General features: G+C 38.4%; 1 protein-coding gene across 1 annotated transcript in view; it reads left to right on the top strand.

The window, feature by feature from the left end:
* Positions 1 to 14,795, top strand: part of EPC2 (enhancer of polycomb homolog 2) — a 51,803-nt gene extending 37,008 nt beyond the window's left edge. Inside the window, exons 9-14 of the mRNA XM_030017048.2 lie at positions 1,194 to 1,339; positions 1,438 to 1,781; positions 7,284 to 7,420; positions 9,275 to 9,434; positions 11,796 to 12,129; positions 13,518 to 14,795. Coding sequence (XP_029872908.1) covers positions 1,194 to 1,339; positions 1,438 to 1,781; positions 7,284 to 7,420; positions 9,275 to 9,434; positions 11,796 to 12,129; positions 13,518 to 13,590 — 1,194 coding nt within the window. The 3' untranslated portion in view covers positions 13,591 to 14,795. The remainder of the gene's footprint in view (positions 1 to 1,193; positions 1,340 to 1,437; positions 1,782 to 7,283; positions 7,421 to 9,274; positions 9,435 to 11,795; positions 12,130 to 13,517) is intronic.
* The last annotated feature ends 7,598 nt before the right edge of the window (positions 14,796 to 22,393 follow it).

Genomic DNA, 22,393 nt, shown 5'->3' on the forward strand with positions numbered 1-22,393 from the left:
TTAGCCTTTTAGTTTTTTTTTTTTTCCAACTACTGAAGCCATTTGAGTTTTAATTAACTCTTAACAAATTGATTGAATCTACAGCACTACTGTTGCTGTAGATTTAACCTGGTGACAAAAATTGATTATTTTAATGAATATTTATTAACCTGTCATATAGGACATATCAGACAGCACACAGCATTTCTGCTTGTAAAGATTATGCAGTTTTGAGTTCATAATAGTAACGAAGATACTCAAGGAGTAATAAAAATGCCCTAAGGTAAGCTGATACAGAAAATACACTGTCAAGATCCGGTAATGTAGTGTATTGGAACAAAGGCCGTTCAGATCAGCATCTGTTACCTGTGGCAGTATGTGTTTCATGAGTAAAATTAAACTTCAAATTTAGGAACCCCTTTTGAAATTACCTATATGCTTAGGTTGCAAGCTTTCTGAGTTGGGAATTGTCACTTTGCTTTGTACAGCTGATGATTCAGTGGGATCCTTGATAAATGAACAGGCCTTCTTGGTATTTCCTTTGTCACAATAAGTACTAAAAGTGTTCTTCTGTAGCATGATACTTAGCACTGGAGTTCTGCATACAGTTTTGAGGTATTTGTATCAATTCTTTTTCATAAACACATTTTTACAGACAAAAGCTTTTATGCTACTGACCCTTACTAGTGGGATTAGGCAAAATCAGGGTAAGGATAGGTTCTCAACTGATTACAAAACATAGCCAAGGTGAAGCCTTCGCTGCAGGAAGTCCTCCAGCTTCTAAGAGCCTGAAGCTCAGAGGCTGTAACAAGAAAAGAATTGCTCGCTGTGTTTTGTATATTGTGATGAATCACCAAAAGAGCCATTATCAGACAGGAGGTACTGGGCCAGATGGACTGGTGTCTGAGTAGGACAGTTTTATGTGGTTCTTGGTGGAATGAATTACTTCCGGCTTGTTCTGTATTTTGGTTGTTGCATCTAAGTTTATGACTAATCAAGGAAAGAGTATTTTCTGATTCATGAATTCATCTTTAAAAAAAAAATAAATCTTCCAAGTTCTTTTATGATCTGAGCATATTAATCAAGTGATAGTTCTGTGGGCATTTTCAGCATTTTCTATACTGTAGCCTGTGCATGATAATCACTTAGTAGTAACCTAATCAAAGTATACACTCTAAATAAGTGCAAAATTGCCTTTTCTTTTTTCTTTACAGCCTCGTTTGGACCAAACTAATTCTTCATATGAAAACTCAGAATTGGCAGAATTGGACAAACTGAGGTTCAGGCATTGCCTTACAACCCTTACAATTCCAAGGAGGTGTATAGGATTTGCAAGAAGACGAATTGGCAGGGGTGGAAGGTACAGTTGCATCATTTTTACTCTTCATTCCCTTTCAAAGGATAAAAGTGTTAGAAAGATAGTTAAACTAATGTCTTTTTTTCATCCTCTTTAATCAGGGTTATAATGGACCGAATATCCACAGAACATGATCCTGTCTTGAGACAGATTGACCCAGAAATGCTGAACAGTTTTTCAAGCTCTTCCCAGACTTTAGACTTTTCTTCTAATTTTTCACGGACCAATGCTTCCAATAAACGTTGTGAAAACAGACTGTCCCTTTCTGAAATACTAAGCAATATCAGATCATGTCGACTGCAGTGTTTTCAGCCAAGGCTACTAAATCTACAGGACAGTGATAGCGAAGAATGTACCTCAAGGAAACCAGGGCAGACTGTGAATAATAAAAGAGTTTCTGCAGCATCTGTAGCTTTATTGAACACCAGCAAGAATGGCATATCAGGTAGGCAAGGATTTGAATTCTTCTGGAACTGGAAATATTGAATTCTAGAGTTTTTACTTGTGAGTGGACTGATAAGCTCTTCAGCAGTGACATGTACCTTAACCAAAGATACAAGCTAATTATTTTGTATTTCTTAGAATATACAGAAACGTTCCACAAACAGTCCTCTTCCTCCTGCTTTTATTACAGTTTCAACAGAATCTTGATAAAGTGCTGGACTTAAACGTGCATTATTCAAAGGAGGGATTCTGCTTGTATTTAAGAATTGCTTAGGTATGACTGAGTCTCAAAGACTTTAATTGGTCTACCTTTGTTTAAGGACAGAAGGATGCTCTTTATAAATGCAAAAGAAAAGCAGCTGGTTTCTTGAGGCGGGGGATGTGGGTGTGTCATTTTTGTTGTCGGAGTTTTTCTTTTTGAATCTTGCCAAAATATCTCAGAAAACCAATAGTAAGTTAGTAAGTATACTGAGCAGGCATGAAAAAGTCTGAAAACAGCGCTTTCTGTTGATATCTGTCATAGTAAAAATTTTGACACTGGAAGCATCCAAAAAGACTGAGCATTAACTTATTGAGTAACATCAGTGTAGTACTGACATAAACACGGAATATTTATTCCAGCCTAGTACTTTTATAACTTACTTTTCAGTATAGTCTTTGCAACCTTTATATTGTTCTCTCTCTCATGCAAAGATTTGCACAAGAATATGTTTCTGCTTTATGAAGAGAACAGACATGTGCTGTGGTTATATTTTGTATAATTTTTTTTTGTAAGGAACTTGAAGGTCTGGAGAGTTGCACCTGTAGCAGAAAGGGGCAGTTTTGTGTGATGGGATTATTGATAAGCATCAAGAGAAGTCTTGTTAAAGCAAATGCAGAAAATAGAAAGGAATACTATTTGTCAGAGTTAAGGATGTGAAACATGGACTATAAGCTTTAAGGAGCAACGGAGAATTTGCTGGTAGCTCTTTATATAACAAGAGCAAGTAATACTGCAAGATTTCTATTTGCATGAATAAAGTATGATGACACCAAGGTAAGGAAAGTTGCTTAAAAAGATATAGGTTAAGTTGATTATTTTTTCTGTAGAATTTTTCATGATAATGTAATAATATCAATTGATTGTCTAGGGATTAGCTAGATATAAAGCTTTGAGGCTTTGAATTCTGCTCTGGGGAGGCTTTCCCTCCCTGCCCCCGAGGGAAAGTCCACCTGAAAAACTAGGAGAATATTTTGGGATGGAAGCTGATATATCTGATTTTAATAGTATATGAAGAAATGAGTGAAGGAAAAAGGTTGAAGAGATTTGTGAAATCTCTATACCTGGCTTTTTAGTATAAATGAAGATTGCAGCAGTGGAAGAGAACTCCAGTAGCTATAGGAAAGATGGCACATAATAAGAAAAGAAAAATGAGAACAGTATTTAAGCAGTATATTCAGGGAAAGGGGGGCTGGTGTTTTGGTAGGGAACTGTGTATACATAAGAAAAAAATGTCAGCCCTTCCTGATTCGGGTAATACCATCAACAAGAATAAAAAAAACCTAAATTGTTGGTGCTATCTGGCAAATTAAAGACAGACCTCATATTGTGTATGTGGACTAGCACTCATGTACTTCAGGATTTGCACTGTTAGGGAAAGAGAAGTAAAGGAAAGAATAGAGAAGTATGTATTTTAATGATGGGAGAGACTGTTACCTAAAAAAATGCATAAAACCAAATCTGATGGATCTAAGCCACTTTGTAGAGGAATAGTAATTAACTTCTGTTACATAATTTTAGAAATCATCTGAAGAATACATTTAGATTAGAATAGAGATCACTCAGTAGTTGAAGTACATTATGCAGGGAAATTTATGGTTATGGAAGAACTTTTTCTTTCCAGATTTAAATTACAAAACAGATCCTGTAATTCTGGTAAAGGATAAGATGCAATAGCAGAATTCTTCACCAAATAACTGAGCCAGCAAGAGGCACTGCTGTTAGATTTTTCTCATTAGTAAATAGGGAGTAAATTTTAAAAGGGCTGGTCAAAGTCTGGTTGTGCATTAAATGAGCACAGGTACTATCACTGCATTTATCAAAGTAATTCTCTTTGGGAGATGATAGTTGAAATCAGTTGGTTTTATAGCACACTTACCTGTAAGCATAAAGCTGCCTGTAGAGGAAACAATGACAGGATTTAAACTGATTGTTTTTTTTTTCTTTTAGTTTAGAGAAGACTTGGAGTTGCTTGCTTTGGTTTTCGGTGCACAAGAATATTCAAAGTTACATCTACGTTGTATTTTTCACTTGTATTAATAAAGCAACTCTTACTCTGGTATTGCCTCAAATGCTAGGCATTGTACAAACAGAAAAAAAGACTTACTTTAAAAATGTGTGGCTGGTCTTTTTTTGGAAGTGCCTAATCAGTGCATGAATAAAGAACCACTGTTTCAAGCAAAATTACTCTCTTGCTCATGTTATAAGAACTGCAAGTGGGAAAACTGAATTTGAGGAACTTCATGAGACAAGGTCACTGAAACAATCTGATCCCTTTTATCAGTTGTGTAAACTTTTCGTAGACTTACACACTCTCTCTGGCAAAGTTAGTTGGTCTTTTTTCCAGAGACACCTCCAGAAGAATTCTCCGTTTAATCTAAAATGAGATAAACTGATGAGCTAGGGATACAGCTGATCATCAGGATTGATGATGGAGGAAGGAAGTTACCAGGAATTTGTAGAAGGTACTACTTACGACAGCTAAGTAATACTTAAGTTGCTTGCTGGATTCCTAGAGTGCAATTCAGCTGATTTTGGGGACTGAAGTAAGAAGTAGGCTTTAGGCAAAATATCTTGAGCGACTTGCAGTACAGTCAGAATGTTGCATTTGGCTTCCAGTCTGCTTCGGCTGCCAGTTCCAATGACCTGCTCAAATAGTTATCTGTTTAGCTACCATGTCCCTAGATGCAAAAGGCAACTGCATATGATGGCATTCTCAGTTGAAAAATTTTGCTTATGGAACAGTCTTTTACCTTTTAGAGGTATTTTTTTTTCCCAGAATTAAATACCATGTAGAAGTAATTAATAGTACTTTGGATGCAGCCTGAAAGATGATCTTTGATTAAAGCCTTCAAATCCTAAGAGAAGTGACATAATAATCCAAACCAAAGCTGTCAAGGAGGAGAGGAGTCTGGAAGGCTTAATTTCACATTGACTTTTTTACCCTGTTCCGTTGTAGTATTTCAATACAGTCAGGCTATGGCAAAATAGAAAATCCTGATATTCAGCAGTGGAAGCTAAAATTCTGGTAAATAGAACCTTTTATAAGAAGTGTAGAACACTTGCACTTAACTATGACCTTAAAGGCTGCCTTGGGACATCCTAGAGGTTTGCGATCTTTTTTTCTCTGGGACCCTTTGGTTGTTTGATTTGGCAGAAGCAAATGATATTAAATGTGCTAATGAACATCTGCTGTTTTATAACAAGGCTAAAAGCTGAGTTCAGTCAATAGGTAGTGAACTGACTGGCATTTAAACATGTAAAGGCAGAGTAAGTGATTTTTACATTACTACAGTATCTTCCCTGTACCTTGTAATAGAGTGTTTCATGACTTTGTGGTCTGTGTCAAACTAAGAAGGAAGGGAGACTGAAAGCAGAATTGATATGTAGGCTAAATTAGATGATCCTTTGATCAGAGAGACTGCTTTTTACATTATGTCTTTACAGTCCATGGAAGAATGCAACTTTGAGTCTAGATGAATACTCCTGTACTGCAGACAAATAATAGTTAATTACATCTAAATGCAATTTACGTATTTCTTTGTGCTGTATAAGCTTGTTCCAAAACATTTTTTTTATAAAACAAAAGACATGTTCTGGAATTTGTTACCTCAGAACTTAAAAATAGAAATACATATATATGTAATGTTCCATAATGCTGCTCTTGGCTCTGTTGCCTTTAGTAATGCAACACGTTTGGGGAGACTGTTGTGAGGGAACTTAGGAAGTTTAGCTGACTGAACTTTAAGTACTTGTAGTAATAGGTAAGAATCTTCAAGAGGAACAAAATAAAGCTAAATACAAAATAAATTTTATTTTAGAATATGTTGGAAATTATAATAAAACCCCTAGAATCTCATAGGAGTAACTGTATAAGTCATTGGATTTTTAAGTGCCCTCCTACTGTGGTTGAAGTCTGTTTTTAATAATGTAGCAGTAGGGAAGTTTTGCTACTAATTTCTAAACAGTAACAGTCTTAATTTTGGTGTTTATTCGGAATGGAATTTCAGGACAACTGTGAGTATTACAACTAGTAAATGAAAGAGCCAGACCCTGAAAGATGGATCACTTCATATTCTAATGTTAGCTCAGTGTCTTTTGATAAGATTATATTCCTGCAGAATCTAGGTGTTTGAGATGAGCGACAGCTTCAGTCTTTGAAAAATCTAGTTCAGAATAAACTGCTGAAAGGTACTTAATGGGAATCTTTGAAAAGTGAATGCTCTTTTTACTTCCTCCTAGGAGAGGACTTAGTTCTCAGGTTAGCATCAACTGCACAAAACTCGGGTTTTAACATGGAACATTTGACAGTATTTTCAGTTTATCAAGTGTGCAGTTCTTTGGGGGGAGAATATTGAGAACAGCTTTTCTGACTTCACCATTCCCTTCGCTTGTTGAGACTATGATACTACTGGGGTTGCATTAACCTGGTTCTCATAAACAAATATATTATGTCACTCTTAAACTCTTATTCCATTTAAAAAAATTAATTGGAGGAGAAAATCCTGTTCAGGTGAAACTTAAGCACTTCCTTCAGGAAAAAAAAAAGTGTGAAATAGGAGGGTCAAACTGGATTTGCTAAATAAACAGTGCTTTGTGATATTTGCAAACACTTACTAAGTTTTAGACCTGGAGATTAGCTTTGTCGTATATTAGTTTACAGTCCTTTCAGGTGAGGGTTAGTATAGAACTGTAACGAGCTATTTAAATATATGAATTCTGGTTGTGCTGTTGAAGTAGGTGTTCTCGAATACCAGGCATATGCTTCCTGTACGTTCTGGTGCCAGAGAAAAGGGCAATAACAAGGGACTGTAGGAAGGAAAGTTGTACAGGAATAAACTCCCAGTGCTCACTGGAAGAGAAGACACCCAGCTCAGCTCAGTGTACTACTTCTTCAGCTAAGATTTTTAGGATGTGCTTGTCTTCTGAAAGCTAGGAAAATTAATTTCTCAAGCTTTTGCATAAAGCTACTGGAGAGAAAGCCACCAAAGTTAGAAACTGCTTAAAAGCAATGAAAGCTATGAAATCTTCTGTTATAAATTGATTCTACGCTAAAAGAACACAACAAACAAATGTAGCTTGACCTCCCCTTTACATAAGAATATATGAAGATCTTTGCAAGCATCTAACACGATGTATGTTGTCTTCAACCACTTGTTATCCAATAAGGATGCAGTCTTACATTCTAGATGTATTTTTTTTCTGCAGGCTTATTTAACACTGGCTTCACTTTCTTTTCTGTAGTGACAGGGGGTATCACAGAGGAACAATTTCAGACACATCAACAGCAGTTAGTTCAAATGCAGAGGCAACAACTTGCTCAGCTTCAGCAGAAACAGCAATCTCAGCATTCCTCACAACAGACACATCCAAAAGCACAGGTAATGCACCTTAACTGTTGTCATATGCTGCTATCTTCCTTCTTGCTTACTGTGTTTTTCATTTCTCTTATAAGCTCAATATAACACCTCGGTAAATATGTTAAATTTTAGAATGAATGTAGAATGCTTTTGGTCAAGATGCTTTTCCAGTTTGCTGTGTAGTGCCCAGAAGGCAACTTACGCTGTAGCTAGTACAAATACCTTGCTTTTATTTTTCCTTTTGGAATGAGATAATATTTTCAGTTTCAACATCAAAACCTGTGGGTTTTTTTTCTTTTAAAGTTACATATCATGGCTGCATTTTAAAAGTTGCGTAAGAGACTTCATATTTTAATGTGTTAGTTGCGTTCACAGAGTTGGTCAGTGTAGAAAGAGTCAGTGCTTTGTCAAGTCATACTATATTCACTGGTTTTATCCTCCTTTATATATGTGCTCCAAAGAGACTTCTTTATTAAAACTACTTTGTGAGGTAATGTGTTCTGTTATGAACAGGTGTTCAGTGAGTATTAAAAATTGGTAACTTCTGAGAGGAAAAACGTAGTTTTGCATATTCAATTTGATTCCTTCCCCATCCCCAGTGTTACTACTTCTGTCTTCTAAAAGAATCACATTTTTTCTCTGTAATGCCTTGCAAGAGAAGAATATATGTTTCTCTGTTGAGCTTAGTTTTCTGTTAGTTTCTTACCAAGAAAATACAAAAGTTGTTGCTGTTGTCTATTACTAGGAAAACTTGCTTTACTTTGAGCATATTACATCTAATTGCCAGTGGTGTTTGTCCTTTCCCCTCAGTGTTTTCTACTTTGATTAGTCAGGGATTCTGTACTGGTGGTTACTGATTACATTTTTTGTAAGTGTAGAGACATGATACCAGAGTATTTTAAACAAAAGGATTGAATTTTGGATTTTTAAGACACTCTGAATGTCTATGCAAAGTCACTTTCTTAGTTAATATAAATTGAAATTGCAGAACGATACATTTGCCATTTCAGGGTGTCTTTCTGGTACTTACCATTCTTTCAGAGAAACTGGACTAATAGAAGATACGTACTTCCAGAACGCGCTGGGCAATTATGCCGTGGTACAGATTACTCCGTGAGAATGAATGTACCATAAATACTGAAAATTTGTTAGACTTGCTGTTGCAGTGTATTTGCTGCTTGGAGACAGAAGAGAGAAGGCATAGTCGTTTTCTTTGAGGAAGCTTCTCAAACACATAGAATCCTAGAATGGTTTGGGTTGGAAGGGACCTTAAAGGTCCTCTAGTTCCAACCCCCCTGCCATGGGCAGGGACACCTTCCACTAGACCAGGTTGCTCAAAGCCCCATCCAACCTGGCCTTGAACACTGCCAGGGATGGGGCATCCACAGCCTCTCTGGGCAACCTGTTCCAGTGCCTCACCGCCCTCACAGTGGAGAACTTCTTCCTCACATCTAATCTGAATCTACTGTTACCCCTCATCCTATCACTACACTCCCTGATAAAAAGTCCCTCCCCATCTTTCTTGTACACCTCCCTTTAAGTACTGGAAGGCTGCTGTAAGGTCTGCCTGGAGCCTTCTCTTCTCCAGGCTGAACAACACATCATGAAAGTGATCTGTTGTGCTAAGAACTGCGTTTGCCATTTTCTGGCTGAATTGGGCAGGGCTTACTTGACGCTCATTTGGATGCTAATTTTCAACTTTTTATCAGATTTGTGATACAGAAATATTTAATGTTACAGTGCATTAGATTACATTTATAAGATGTATTTATTTATTTGCTGGTAATTGTGCATTATAGCAATCCTAACGTCGTATTTAATTTTGTAGTCGGATAATTATAAAGAAAAAAAATTATTTTTTTTTAACTCCCACAGGGCTCCAGCACCTCTGACTGTATGTCAAAAACACTTGATTCAGCCAGCGCCCACTTTGCTGCATCTGCAGTGGTTAGTGCACCTGCTCCTAGTCGCAGTGAGGTAACGAAGGAACAAAACACCAGCCACAACAATATTAATGGTGTTGTCCAGCCTTCAGGTGATGATTTCTTAAAACCCGGGGTCTAGTGTGAGCTGTGAATATGTCAACTGATCTTACTTCTGATTTCTACAACACTATTTAATAAACAAAAAGAATCAAATATATTAATGGTGATACTTTTAAAGATTGTTCTTTAAAATACTTTTGTGCAATGGCATGTAGGTTAGTATGGTAATAAAACTACCAAATGCTCTTTTACATTGGAAGGGTATTGTTTCTGTTTTCTTTTGTCGGCTTTTGTCTTTTAATAATCTGTTTTGATCAAAAGCATAAGTGACAGCATTTTAAAAACATGGTGAATGTGTAGTTAAAAAAAAAATCAATTGCTTTAAACATTAAGTAGTTTGAGAAGGAAATAGAAAACTTGCTACGTTATTTGATCATTATCTCACTTGCGTATTCAGACAAACATACTAATAGGCTACTTACACTAATGTCAAAAGAATTGCTAGAAGTTTCAGGTTTCATTGCGTTTAGGGTTCCTCCCAAATTCAGGCAAAAGTGTAGATGTTGGCATTCGCTACTTTCCCCCCACCCCTCCTCTGAACCTCCATTATCAGAAGGCAGTAAGGCCAGTCATGCTGGTGCAGTAGCCATGTTGCCGAGAGACAAATGTTATTTGGCATTTGACTGCCATGACAAATAAAAGGCTTTTAGAGTAATTTGTTGTTTTAACAGCTAATGATGTGATTAGTTTTATAGACCTTCTGCCAGGCTGGGTTAATGATAATATGAAATTAATAGAAGGAGAAAAAACACAACTGAATAAAATCAATATACTGGAACAGTTCCAGGAAAGAAAGACATCTATGTTTAATTCTGTAAGATTGTATCTGAGAGGGTAATGTTTCAATGGGTATAAGATCGGGCACATGGTGGTATACCATGCGAATGCATGGTACACAGCTTTAAGATTGATGAAAACCATTTGCAAATATTATGCATATAAAATTAGACTTCTGTTACTGTTCTAAAGCTGTAAGTGGCAATGATGTAAAATAGCTATTCCTGTTTAGGATAGGAAGACTTGTAGATTAGGAAATGTTAGCTGATGTCGTGATTTAACCCCAGCCAGCAGCTAAGCACCATGCAGCTGCTCACTCACTTCCCTCCCCCGCGCCCCCCCCCCCCCCCCCCCCCCCCCCCCCCCCCAGTGGGATGGGGGAGAAAATCGGGAAAAGAAGTAAAACTCGTGGGTTGAGATAAGAACGGTTTAATAGAACAGAAAAGAAGAAACTAATAATGATAATAACACTAATAAAATGACAACAGTAATAATAAAAGGACTGGAGTATACAAACGATGCACACTGCAATTGCTCACCACCTGCAGGTCGACACCCAGTTAGTCCCGAGCGGCGATTCCCCCACCCCCACTCTCCCCAGTTTATATACTAGATGTGACGTCACGTGTTATGGAATACCCCGTTGGCCACTTTGGGTCAGCTGCCCGGGCTGTGTCCCCTCCCAACTTCTTGTGCCCCTCCAGCCTTCTTGCTGGCTGGGCATGAGAAGCTGAAAAATCCTTGACTTTAGACTAAACATTACTTAGCAACAACTGAAAACATCAGTGTGTTATCAACATTCTTCTCATACCTAGCTCAAAAACATAGCACTGTACCAGCTACTAGGAAGACAATTAACTCTATCCCAGCTGAAACCAGGACAGCTGAAACCACATTTTTTTTGCAGGAGTAAGAGTCTAGGGGAAAACATATCTAGTTCCCCTGTGATAAAAATCAGAACAGTGAATGGCTAGGATACCAAGATGAAATTTGAGAACCTCTGGTTTGAATATACACTCTGAAACCTGAAGTTTCTCGCAACTCAGGAATGCAAACAGAGCACTGCCACATAATCTGAAAGGAGTTTTCTACTTTGCCTAGTTTTAGACCCCTAGTTTTGCTGTCTAGAGAGGGACTGGTCCCCAGAACCTCTTTACATTGCCAGCAGAACAAGGTAGGAGGTGAGGAGGTGATTCAAAGCATCAGAATTTGGCTTCACAGTTGGTCTCCGAGGTTGCCGAGCTAAGGTGTTCCCCATTCAGTTTAATTCGTGGGCAATGTTGCCCCTTTAATTTAAGGCACCTAAAATGAGGCCTACAAAGTTGGGCAATATAAAAGTTCTTTGTCATACAGTAACTTTCTGATGTTCTTGTGAATGAAAAAAAAAAAAGTGAAATATTTCTAATGTTAACTAGAAATATTTCTAAAATTTTACATTTTGTGAATCTCTAAAAAACAGATTGTTGCACAATTCCAGTGACATATATACTTAAAGCATTACCCTTGAGGTTAATCTTTGGCTTTGAAACTAAGGAATGGCATCTTTTTAATTAACAATGTTTGTTTTGTAACAGGAACCTCTAGAACTTTGTACTCCACCAACATGGCTTTATCATCCAGCCCAGGGATTTCAACTGTACAGCTTGTAAGGACAGTCGGCCACACCACCACAAACCACTTAATTCCAGCATTGTGCACAAGCAGCCCTCAAACGCTTCCCATGAACAATTCTTGCCTGACGAACACAGTGCACCTCAACAATGTCAGTGTTGTTTCTCCAGTCAATGTGCATATCAATACAAGGACTTCAGCACCATCGCCAACAGCCTTAAAACTCGCCACAGTTGCTGCCAGTATGGACAGAGTGCCAAAGGTAACTCCTAGCAGTGCCATCAGCAGTATAGCAAGGTAAGCATGTAGCAAGTTGGAGCAGTTTTAAGTTAGGTTTGTGCTACATGTCTCCATAGATGTGCCCAACTCTGCACTAGAGCACTAAATAGAATTGTTTCCACCTCTCAGAGACTTCTCAGTATAGCTTCAACCTCACAAAAACATCCAGCTGCTGGTATCGTCAGCATGGCTGTGACAAACCTCAAGAGCTGATTTTCGGAGATTAACCCCCACATAATTTGCACTGATGTTAGGTGCCAGTAGTTTTGGTAAACTTCTATTGTGTTTAAAATGGCTTCATTTTAATAATTTTCATTTGTCCCTTTTCGTGCAGCACTCTCAGGTAGATTCTATCAAACTCTCCATGTGTTCTCTCCAGAACTTTGTGTACCCATATTGTAAGATGCAGGCTGGCACATACCTATTTTATATATACATATGGATGTATGTGTTACGTATTTATGTAAAATATAAACTAGATATGTGCCAGCCTGCCTCTTACATATATAGATAGATATTCATTCATTCTCATCGAACAGCAGCATTCTTATTTCAGGAAACTTAGAAGATGTTTCGCAGGAGTGGCAGGAGCTTGCAGTTGGCTAAGTTTTCTGAAAATTACAATATTTGGGCTTTGTTTTAAGTCTCTGCTGGATTGTGTGATGTTTAAAAAAGTCACATTTGTTTATGAATTAGAAAAATAAAAAATGGATATTAGCAAATGTGGCTTACTGGTTATTTCATAATGCTTCTGGAGAGGTTAAAAAGAGCTTTTTGAGATGGAAAATTGCATGTATAATTTAGTCACTGCATAGATTGAGAAAAAGGTGGTTTTAAATTAGCAGTCATACCTTAAAGCATACTTTTATATCACTAATGCATTTAGTTCTTATTTCCTTCAAGTCAGAGGGGTATTTCAAGTCATGTCAGTAAATGCCTTGAAGAGTACCACCTTGGCTGAATAAGTTGTAGGCTTCTCTACAGAGAATGATAATAAATTAGAAAAGCATTTAAGATTTCTTGCATTAGTGCTAAAGTGGAATCGGCATGTGGAGGGGGGAATTATGTTAGAACAGTGCTTTGCTCACTAACAGAATATTTGATACTGAGTCATCATGGTATATCTTGACTTCACTCCTTCAGGAGATCTTCAGTACTCTTATCCATAATTCAGGCTGGTAATTTACAGTTAAATGCAATAATCTTGTAGAAGGGACTGCATTGTTAGTGGAGTAAAAGCAGTTCTTAAATGCCAGTATTTAGTTTCAAATAATCTGTTTCTAGTGTATGTGTCAAGGTTTCTCCCTGATCCGCGTAACAGCTGTGTAAAAACAGGAAATTGTTAAAACTGTGTAAGGAAATACTCGTGTTCTACCTGTAACTACTGAATATTTCTTCTATTGCAGAGAGAACCATGAACCAGAACGACTGGGTTTAAATGGCATAGCAGAGACAACAGTAGCCATGGAAGTGACATAACCTCAAACCAGAGTCTCAACCTGTGCTAATGGTGTAGTCATTTATATTCCAACTGAATGCAAAATACAGCACTCTGTGGATCACAGAGAACTAAAATGGACCTAAATGGACTATCATTATATCGTGTATTAAGTCGATATATAATGTAAATTTTGTAAAATTGGGAAAATCACTACCTTGTAAAATAGTTTATTTGTATCATCAATATTATTTCTGTTACTTGAATAGTAGATATTCATCATCATGCTTTTGCACTTGAATTTGCAACTGAATGGATTAAAAAATAATTCTTTAATGGGATCATGAGCATGAAATGGGATCCTGCATCACTTGTTTTAACTATTTATTTTGCCATGTTTACATTTTGTATCTTGTACAAATAAATCCAACTTTGTGTCTAAAAAAAAAAAAGTTAAAGATTCATAGCTAGGAAACAAAATTCTTGTAATTTTTTTCTAAAGAAAATGTAAAGTTTTCACTTGGTTCATTTTGTTTCACAATTTGACTAGATGGACTTTTTGGTAAATACTTTAGTGGCATTTCACTGTCAAATATGAAGTTCAAGGCAAAATAGTATTTTCTATTACTGTGCAGGGGAAAGGGATGGATCGATACATGCAAATTTAATGTAGTAACTCACTTTTCCATATATTTTGAATGTATATTTCTATTTATAATACCAGTTTATAAAAAATAATTACACAGGAAAAAAACTGACTAGGAAAATTATGCATCTAGCACATATAAAACTGTGCAGATATGAGAAAATTTTCAACTGATTACATTTTATCTGAAGACTGCATATTTTAACCGGCTTTAAAACTGTAACACACCACATAAAGGATATTTTACCAGGTATGTATTGCATTATATATCATTGCAATAATTAATTATTGGATGTCTAGATATCGAGCCATCCCAGGTGGTGGGGGGGAGGGAGGGTTGTGGCAAGATTGTCTTTTCAATTTTGGAGAGTTTTCCTGTGGCTACAAGGCAAGTAACGGGTTGGAAAAAGTCTGACTGTAAGCGTTGGACACCTTCGTAGTGTAGTGTTTTAGTGACTTTTTTTATACGGTTCTTGTAAATTAGATACGTGTAGTGGTGTTTCAGAATGTTTGTTTATGCACTAGTTCAGACAACTTTCCCTGTTACTTGTTCTTGATAAGTGAAAACTGCAGGGAAATAAAAATACATATCAAAACATGGACATGTTGCATATGTGTTTATTTCACAATGTGCAAGCAATGTAAGTGTAAATTTTAGAGGCAGTTAGTGGGTTTTTTGATGATTTTGACCAAAGCATATGCACCTTTTTCCAAAAGGTTTCAGTTTATGTGATTATTTCCTGTGCTTAACAGTATACGGTAGGGGAGGGATGGTCTGGTAGCTGGGACCTGTGACCTGGGAATAATCAGGATGAGACAGTTTCTTTTCTGCCAAAGAAACTTTAGCTATTACTTTGGGTGAATCATTTGAATTTTCTGCTGTTTGCTTCTCTACCTGTGATTTGGTTAATGTTTCTGTATTTCTTATAAATAATAGAATCATTGAGGTTGGAAGGAACCTTGGGACGTTGTCTAGTCCAGTCCACCCTCTCCTCCCCAAAGAAAGTTAAGATATGATTTGCCTATATGTCATGCAATCAGTGTATTTTTCTTCTTGGCTTTTTATATAAAGAGCTATTTTTAATTTAAGTTGTACTTAAACATGTTTTGTCATACGTTCTGTAAGTTAAAAGTTCTGACAGTTAAAAACACTTGCAGAGCTTTAAATACTGGGATCTTGTCAGAAACTCAGATGTCTAACTATTTTTTTGCTTAACTGGTGCTTTATTTCCTATTCAGTATGAGGTCTTCAAGGAGAGATGATAATAGATTATATCTGCTGAGAATAGTCAAAGGAACCCATGACACTTTCAGTGTCACCGCCTTGGTCAGGCGAGGCATGATGGCAGGATTGGGGGTGTCAGCACAAGGGGGAGGCACCTGTGCAAATGCATGCTTGTTTATCACTTTCTGCACCGTGTCTTCGTTGGAACTGCTGCTGCCTGACAAATTGTTCTTTACATGTACGTGATCTTTTCAGGTATGTCTGAGGTTTTCTGTAGAACCGGCTTAATTTCTGGGAATGACTGTGACCTATGTAGTCTGAAGTATGAATGAATTTTTTTTGAAAGCAAAATTGTTGCAAAACTGTGTCTGAAAAGAAAAATAGTTATTCTCCTTGATAGATAAAAATAACCTTGCTTCTCTAAAATATTCCCAAAACCCTTTTGAGGTTTAATGAAAATGTGAAGTCATTTCTTCTGCAGATTGAAAGTTGTTCGCTTTGGCAAATGACAGCTACTGAGCTCTGTAACATAGACTCTTCTCACTACAAACGTAGATCACTTTCATGGTAAATTGGACTGAAGATTTCTCTAAGATTGCTGTGTATCCATGACTTGGTATAGTCTAATCCTCATCTAATTACTTAAAAAACCTTCTAGCTGGAGCTTCTGACTTTTAATAGATTGTGGAAAAATGTGAGGTGGAGGAAAGGATTTCATAAACTCCAAAGGCTATAATGGTAAGTATGCCATACATTTCATTTAAAGAATTAGTATTGATGTAGTTTTCTGTAAAGTTGAACTATGATAGTCATCTTAAGAATTTTTAGCGATTAATTGTGTGCCTCAAGTGCAAGAAAAGGAGTGTGATGAATAATACTGTAGTCCATAGAAAACTTCATTTAAAAAAGGGGGGGAGTATTGTTAGAAAGTCTTCTGCTTTCTCCTGATACTGGTATATAGCAGGGAATACCAATGACTGAGTTATTTTTGTGTGCTGTTTTAAAAGTGTGTGTTGAGGCTATGACATTCTTCTTTAATCCCCTTATTTGAACATCATGCAATCATGCATATCTGCAATATGATTTGAATAGTGATTTCTGCTTTATTATGTATTAGGGAATGTTCAGGTAAGATTTTTTGAATGTAGTTTATCTACAGCAATTTATATTGGACTACAAGTGTAATGTGCAGAGTTTTCCCTTAAATGTCAGATATTAGAAAATGATGATTCTTTTTCTAATAAGGTTTATCTAATTTATTTAATCTATAGATTGAGTGGAGTTTTGATATGTATTTTAATTGTAGGCATCTTGTTGCCAGTTCTGCTGTAGGGTTTTTCCTCCCCTTTCCAAACAATATCTTAAACAATATTCTCTTTACAGAGCTGTTCCTCTTCCTTAATCCTCTACAGTAGTCTGTATGCGTGGCTTCCCCGCCCCCCCGCAACCCCTGGCAAACAAGATGACAGTTACTGCAGCCCTTCACAGTTTTCCTGAGGCTCTGACTTCAAGACTGCTTTGCCTTCCGTGATAGTCCATTTTCCTATACTACTCCAACTCCTTTGTAGAGAATAACAGAAATGTTTCCTATTTCCTTATAGTAATTGTGATTTTTGAAGCAGAATCTTCAGACAGTGCAGCCTTCCAGGAGGTGAGAGAGTTATCCTCAAGTGGACTCGGCATCATGCTTGCACCTAGTCAGCCTTCCTCTATTTCCAGTACCATTCAGGAAGAACTGCTCTGACCTTCAGAATAGAGTGCCCTGGTAGAAATTCACATCTTCAAACAGGAAAGCTCTGAAGGCTGCAGCAAACTAAACTTTATGCAGGGCTGTCATCTCAACTGACTTCCTGGATTTGACTTCAGAGAAACGGTTTCAAATCTCACTTCCTCATTTCTTCTACTTTTAGGTTTTGCAATATTCAGACTTCTTAGAAGGATGGAGAATAACCTTCATAAATTAAAGCATGTCTTCACAGTAAACTGCTAATTGGGAAAGAAGGAAAAAAGAAAGGCATCTCTGTAAAAGGGAGAGGAAATGTTTCCTGTGTAGCAGCAGACCCAGGCAGTTTAAGTTGGGTTAGCTATTAAGGTCCAAGTGTTTACATGTGAACAAAGGCACATGGTGGATAATTGTTTTTCTTCTGATCTAACCAGCTAATTACGTGGAAGACATTAGATACGGGTGATTGCTGTCTGTGAGCCAAAGCAACCCTGGGTCAGGTTAATCTCTCAGGAAAGGCATCCAGACCAACCAGCGTGGAGGCAGTGGTGTGTCAGCGTGTGGAGCCCCAGTGTGGAACCACTTGTACCTGGGAAGTGCCCTGAAGCAGGCAGCTGCTTGGAAGGGGGTTTCTCGGGAAAAGAACAGGCCGTTTCAGGGTAAGGGAAGTGTTACTTGAAGCCAGGGCAGATCCACAATGAGGGCTGTTGTGCTTCCCAGCACATCCTACCGTAACTGCATTGTCTGGAGTTTTTAATTCTGCAGAGCCTGTTGCTTGTCTTTGACAGATAAGCTGCTACATTGCTCTAGCCTACATAGAAATAAAGCAGCTTTCTAGCTATTTGCAGAGTGCCTAAATGCATTTAACGGCAGCATTTCTCTTGTAGGCCAGTGATAATGTGTAAGAATAGCATATGTATGAAATGGGAATATATTTGGGTAATTTTCTTTACAAAGCTTTACTTAAATGGCCAGAAGGGGAATGTAATACTGATTTCATTTCCATTTGGTAAGAAAGTCCACTGGCTAAGAATGAGTTGGAAGCAGGATGCGATTTTTACTCATACATTTTCTGTACTTCTAAGAACCTAGCTCACCAAGCACTGAACTTCTGTGCCTTATCCTCCTGCTAGTGAATACAGAGCCTTCTTAAAGGAGTGACTTCAGAATGCTTTCAGATGACTTCTGTTAACTGACTGAAGGTAGTTGCATCTTCGCTGAACTGCGTAAGGGAGAGCCTAGGAATACCAGCATCCTACTTGCAGGAACCCAACAGCAGTGTCTGAAGCTAGGTGATGTGAGGTTCTCGCGTGTCCCTAAACTGGTTTGATTGTGTGCCATCCTGCTGCAGTGACGGTCAGTACCCAAAATGACATTCCCTAATGTGAAAACGTTTTTGTTTCTGAAGTGCCTTTCTGTGATACAGGAGGAAAAGGGAGTTTTAAGTTAAGTTCCCTGTTTTCTCAGTGGCTTGCTTGTTTCTGAGTCACCTAGTGTATCTCAAAATGCATTTTTTAATGGTGTAATCTCAAAAAAATAATGAAGAGCACCCATGCAAGTTACATTTTGCTATGAATTTAACCCCATCTAATCACAGTCTGTATTGTGACCCAGTAATTACAGTTCAAAGAAAAAAAAAAATTAATGTAGTTGGAATAGGACTAAAATCTAAAAACTAGAAGGGAATAACAGTGAAGCAACTGAACTGCTTCCTGAACATGGGCTATGTCCACTCCTCAGTGGCTTTGTCCACTATTCTTGCTCTGTATGCAGTAGTGTTGAAAGGGGTGGTCCCTGTACCAACTGCAAAAATTATGTAGTGCAACCCAGCATCCCACCCCAGTCTCGGGGCGAGTGGATGTGCAGGCATGAAGAGACACGATGGCCCAAAATCTCCTGTGCAGAAAATGAGAGATGTCTTGAGCTCTGACAGTGTGCCAGAATAGCCTTTCCCCTGTACCCCAGTTACACTGCTTTTCTTTTCTATAGTTACGATTGTTTCTGTGACTAAGAATGGGGAAATCTGTTTAGTCCAGTCTGGCTTCAATCCATTACACACTGCTTTAACTCTAATACAAATGTAATTACACAGGGAGGATAATGTAGAAAGATCAATTAGAGAGCAAGGGGAAAACGAAGGAGGGAGGCAATTAATCAAGGCTATACTATAGCAGATAATGATAAAACTTGTAACGGAACATATATATTGGCCTAAATCTTTTTGTCTGACAGGAGTACACAACCACTTCCTCAGAGTTCTGACAGGTACAATGAAAAGACTCTGACCACAGCACCATACCTATCCAATCGTATTCTGGCAAGATCTTACCTATTCAGAAATGTCTGAAAAATAAACTAGTACTGTGCCTGACAGCTGTTGAACTCTCCTAAGGATAGCAGAAAGAAGTTAATGGGGCAGAAGGTGATCAACTGACCAAGGCTAGGCACAGTTAATAGGTACACTTTCAAAACCTCACTGGCAGTTCAGACTGATTTTTGACGGAGATGTAAGGCCCTGCTTCAGCAAGCTGCCGTGTAGCCCCATGTGCCCCGACTTCACCCCCTGGGGACAGGCTGGTGGCAGCTCGCTGTGAATTGATGGCAGCCTGGTGCTCGCTTTCCCACCATCGCTGTTAATGCTTCACTGACTCTTCCTGAATTAATGTTATTTCATTGAACCATGCCCTGGGGATAAAGTGATGCTTAAAATAACATCATCCCCTATCTTCCTGATGATGATCTGACTAGACTAGTCATCGTGGTTTTAAATCAACAGCTGTGTAAGTGACACCAGAAGATGGCATCATCTGCCTGTAATGCTGTTTAACTATTTCTGGATCTTCATGCATAAAGATGGGGGGTTTTGACAATGGACATGTTCTCCCTCACAATGAAATTCAGTGTGCAGTGTGGAGGCGTTGTGTTTTGGAGTTGTGTATTTTTTAGTGGGTCCGGGGTTCTTTAGTTGGGATTTTTATGATTGCTTTATAGCTTCCTATAGTTAAGGAAGACAATTTTTTTTTCTTCTTCCAAGTTACAGTCCTTTCATTTGGATTATTTATCGAGTAATCCAAATGAAAGGATTGTAACTTGGAAAAATATTTTGAGTATTGAATAATCAACAAAAACATTTTGCTGTTTTATACAAAGTGGTAAAACCAGATTTACTTATTTTTAGCAAACCCATCTTTTTATAGGTGAGTTAACTAGATATATATGACTTTGCATAATGTGAATAATTTATATGAAGACTGAGATTTATGTGTGTACTTAACATACTTTTAAATATATATACTTTAAAGTAAGCATATATTGAAGTGTTTTGCAAATCAGAAACATTGGCTGTTCTTAAACTCCCCGCTAGCATAGCCCAAACATTTTCTGATGGAGTATCTTTTGACTGGCAGTACCCTAGTTGCAAATCTGACCTTTCTGTGGAGGTGTGAGAAAGGCAACCCTGTGGCCCTGGATCACCAAAGAAATCATTACCTGTCTGACCAAGGGAAATGTTGCTTCTGCGATAATCATCTTGGGTGACTGAGAGTGTCAGTTATGCAGATTCTATACATTTTGCTATATAGATTTTTCCTTTACCTGGACCAATGGTCTTTTAGCCCAGTCGCTCCTAAACTATAAATATGTCTCCTTGCCTTTGGTGATGTGTGGGTATGCAGATTAGTTTCTGTATCTCAGTTCCTCCTAGCTGCCTTCTCAGCACTTTTCAGCTCATTTTATTGCCTGTTCTTCAGTCTTTGGCTTCCTTGCTTGCTTGCTTGCTTGCTTGCTTTTTCTTCCTGTTAAGCGCTATGTTCTGGCTTTGTCAACATTTTCCCTGAGGCACTCCTAACAGTGTTTTCTGGCATCTGTGGGACACTAACTATCCTTGACATTTAAAATTGCTTTTTGTCATGGGGATCCCAACCTTTTTGGTACCTTCTGGAAGAAATCCTTTACCACCTCTTTACCCGTAGACATATCTCAGCACTGATGACACAAGCATATCATCAAATTTCGTCTCGATGGCCATTGCTGAGACACCAGGATCAATGGAACCTACATTAAAGCCGCTCTTCCTGCTGATAAGTTACACCCCTGGCCAGTACTGGTGTCTGTTCATTGCACTGAATTGTTAAAGGCAGCAGAAATTCAACCTTGTTGTTCTTTTTCTCCTGAAGCTCCTTCCCAACTCCAAAGCTCATTCCTGGAGCCCAGAAGCAATGAAAGGAAGCAACGTTCTTTTGGCTCTGTGGATAGGAAATTGGTTTTTCACTTCTGAAATGCCCAGGCATCTATTCCCTTATTTCCGTGGGACCACCTCTCTATCAGAATCCACATTCTGCCATTGTTCAGAACCTCTATCCTGTGCCCCCTTCTTGGATTGGTGGCTCACCTGCAAAGAAGTGGAATCTCATTGTTCTCTTATGGCTGTCCCGCTTCGTCCCAGTCTTTGAGGAGTGGATTTGTTATTCCTTTTGGAGACCTCCGACATCTTGGGCTGTTTAGTGAACTGTCCCAGCTGAGGTTGGCTCAGCCTGAGAATTTCTTCAGGAGAAACCAACTCGCTGTCACACTGTATCTAATCTGCCAGGGTGATCTAAACCAGTATGCAGCTGGAGAACTTGCCTGAAATGTAGGAAAATGAGATGACATCAAGGTTTGCCCTCTTTTACTTTTGTGGTACTGGTAGCAAGAAAATTCTCTTGCAGTCTGGTGCCTGTAGTTCAATAAACCCAAGCGAACTTCAGCTATAGTGGTGTTTCTTGTTGTGGCGGGTTGACCCTGGCTGAATGCCAGGTGCCCACCAAAGCTGTTCTATCACTCCCCCCTCCTCAGCTGGACAGGGGAGAGAAAATATGACAAAGGGCTCATGGGTTGAGGTAAGGACAGGAGAGATCACTCACCAATTACCGTCACGGGCAAAACAGACTCAACTTGGGGAAAATTAACTCAATTTATTACCAATCAACCAGAGTAGGGTAATGAGAAGTAAAACCAAATCTCAGAACACCTTCTCTCCACCCCTCCCTTCTTCCTGGGCACAACTTCACTCCCGGATTCTCTACCTACCCCCCCACAGCGGCACAGGGGGACGGGGAATGGGGTTTACGGTCAGTTCATCACACGTTATTTTTGCCGCTTCATCCTCCTCAGGGGCAGGACTCATCACACTCTTCCCTGCTCCACTGTGGGCTCCCTCCCACGGGAGACAGTCCTCCACGAACTTCTCCAACATGGGTCCTTGCCACAGGC

This window comes from Aquila chrysaetos, chromosome 6 (assembly GCF_900496995.4).
Source record: "Aquila chrysaetos chrysaetos chromosome 6, bAquChr1.4, whole genome shotgun sequence".
Classification (NCBI taxonomy): Eukaryota; Metazoa; Chordata; class Aves; order Accipitriformes; family Accipitridae; genus Aquila; species Aquila chrysaetos.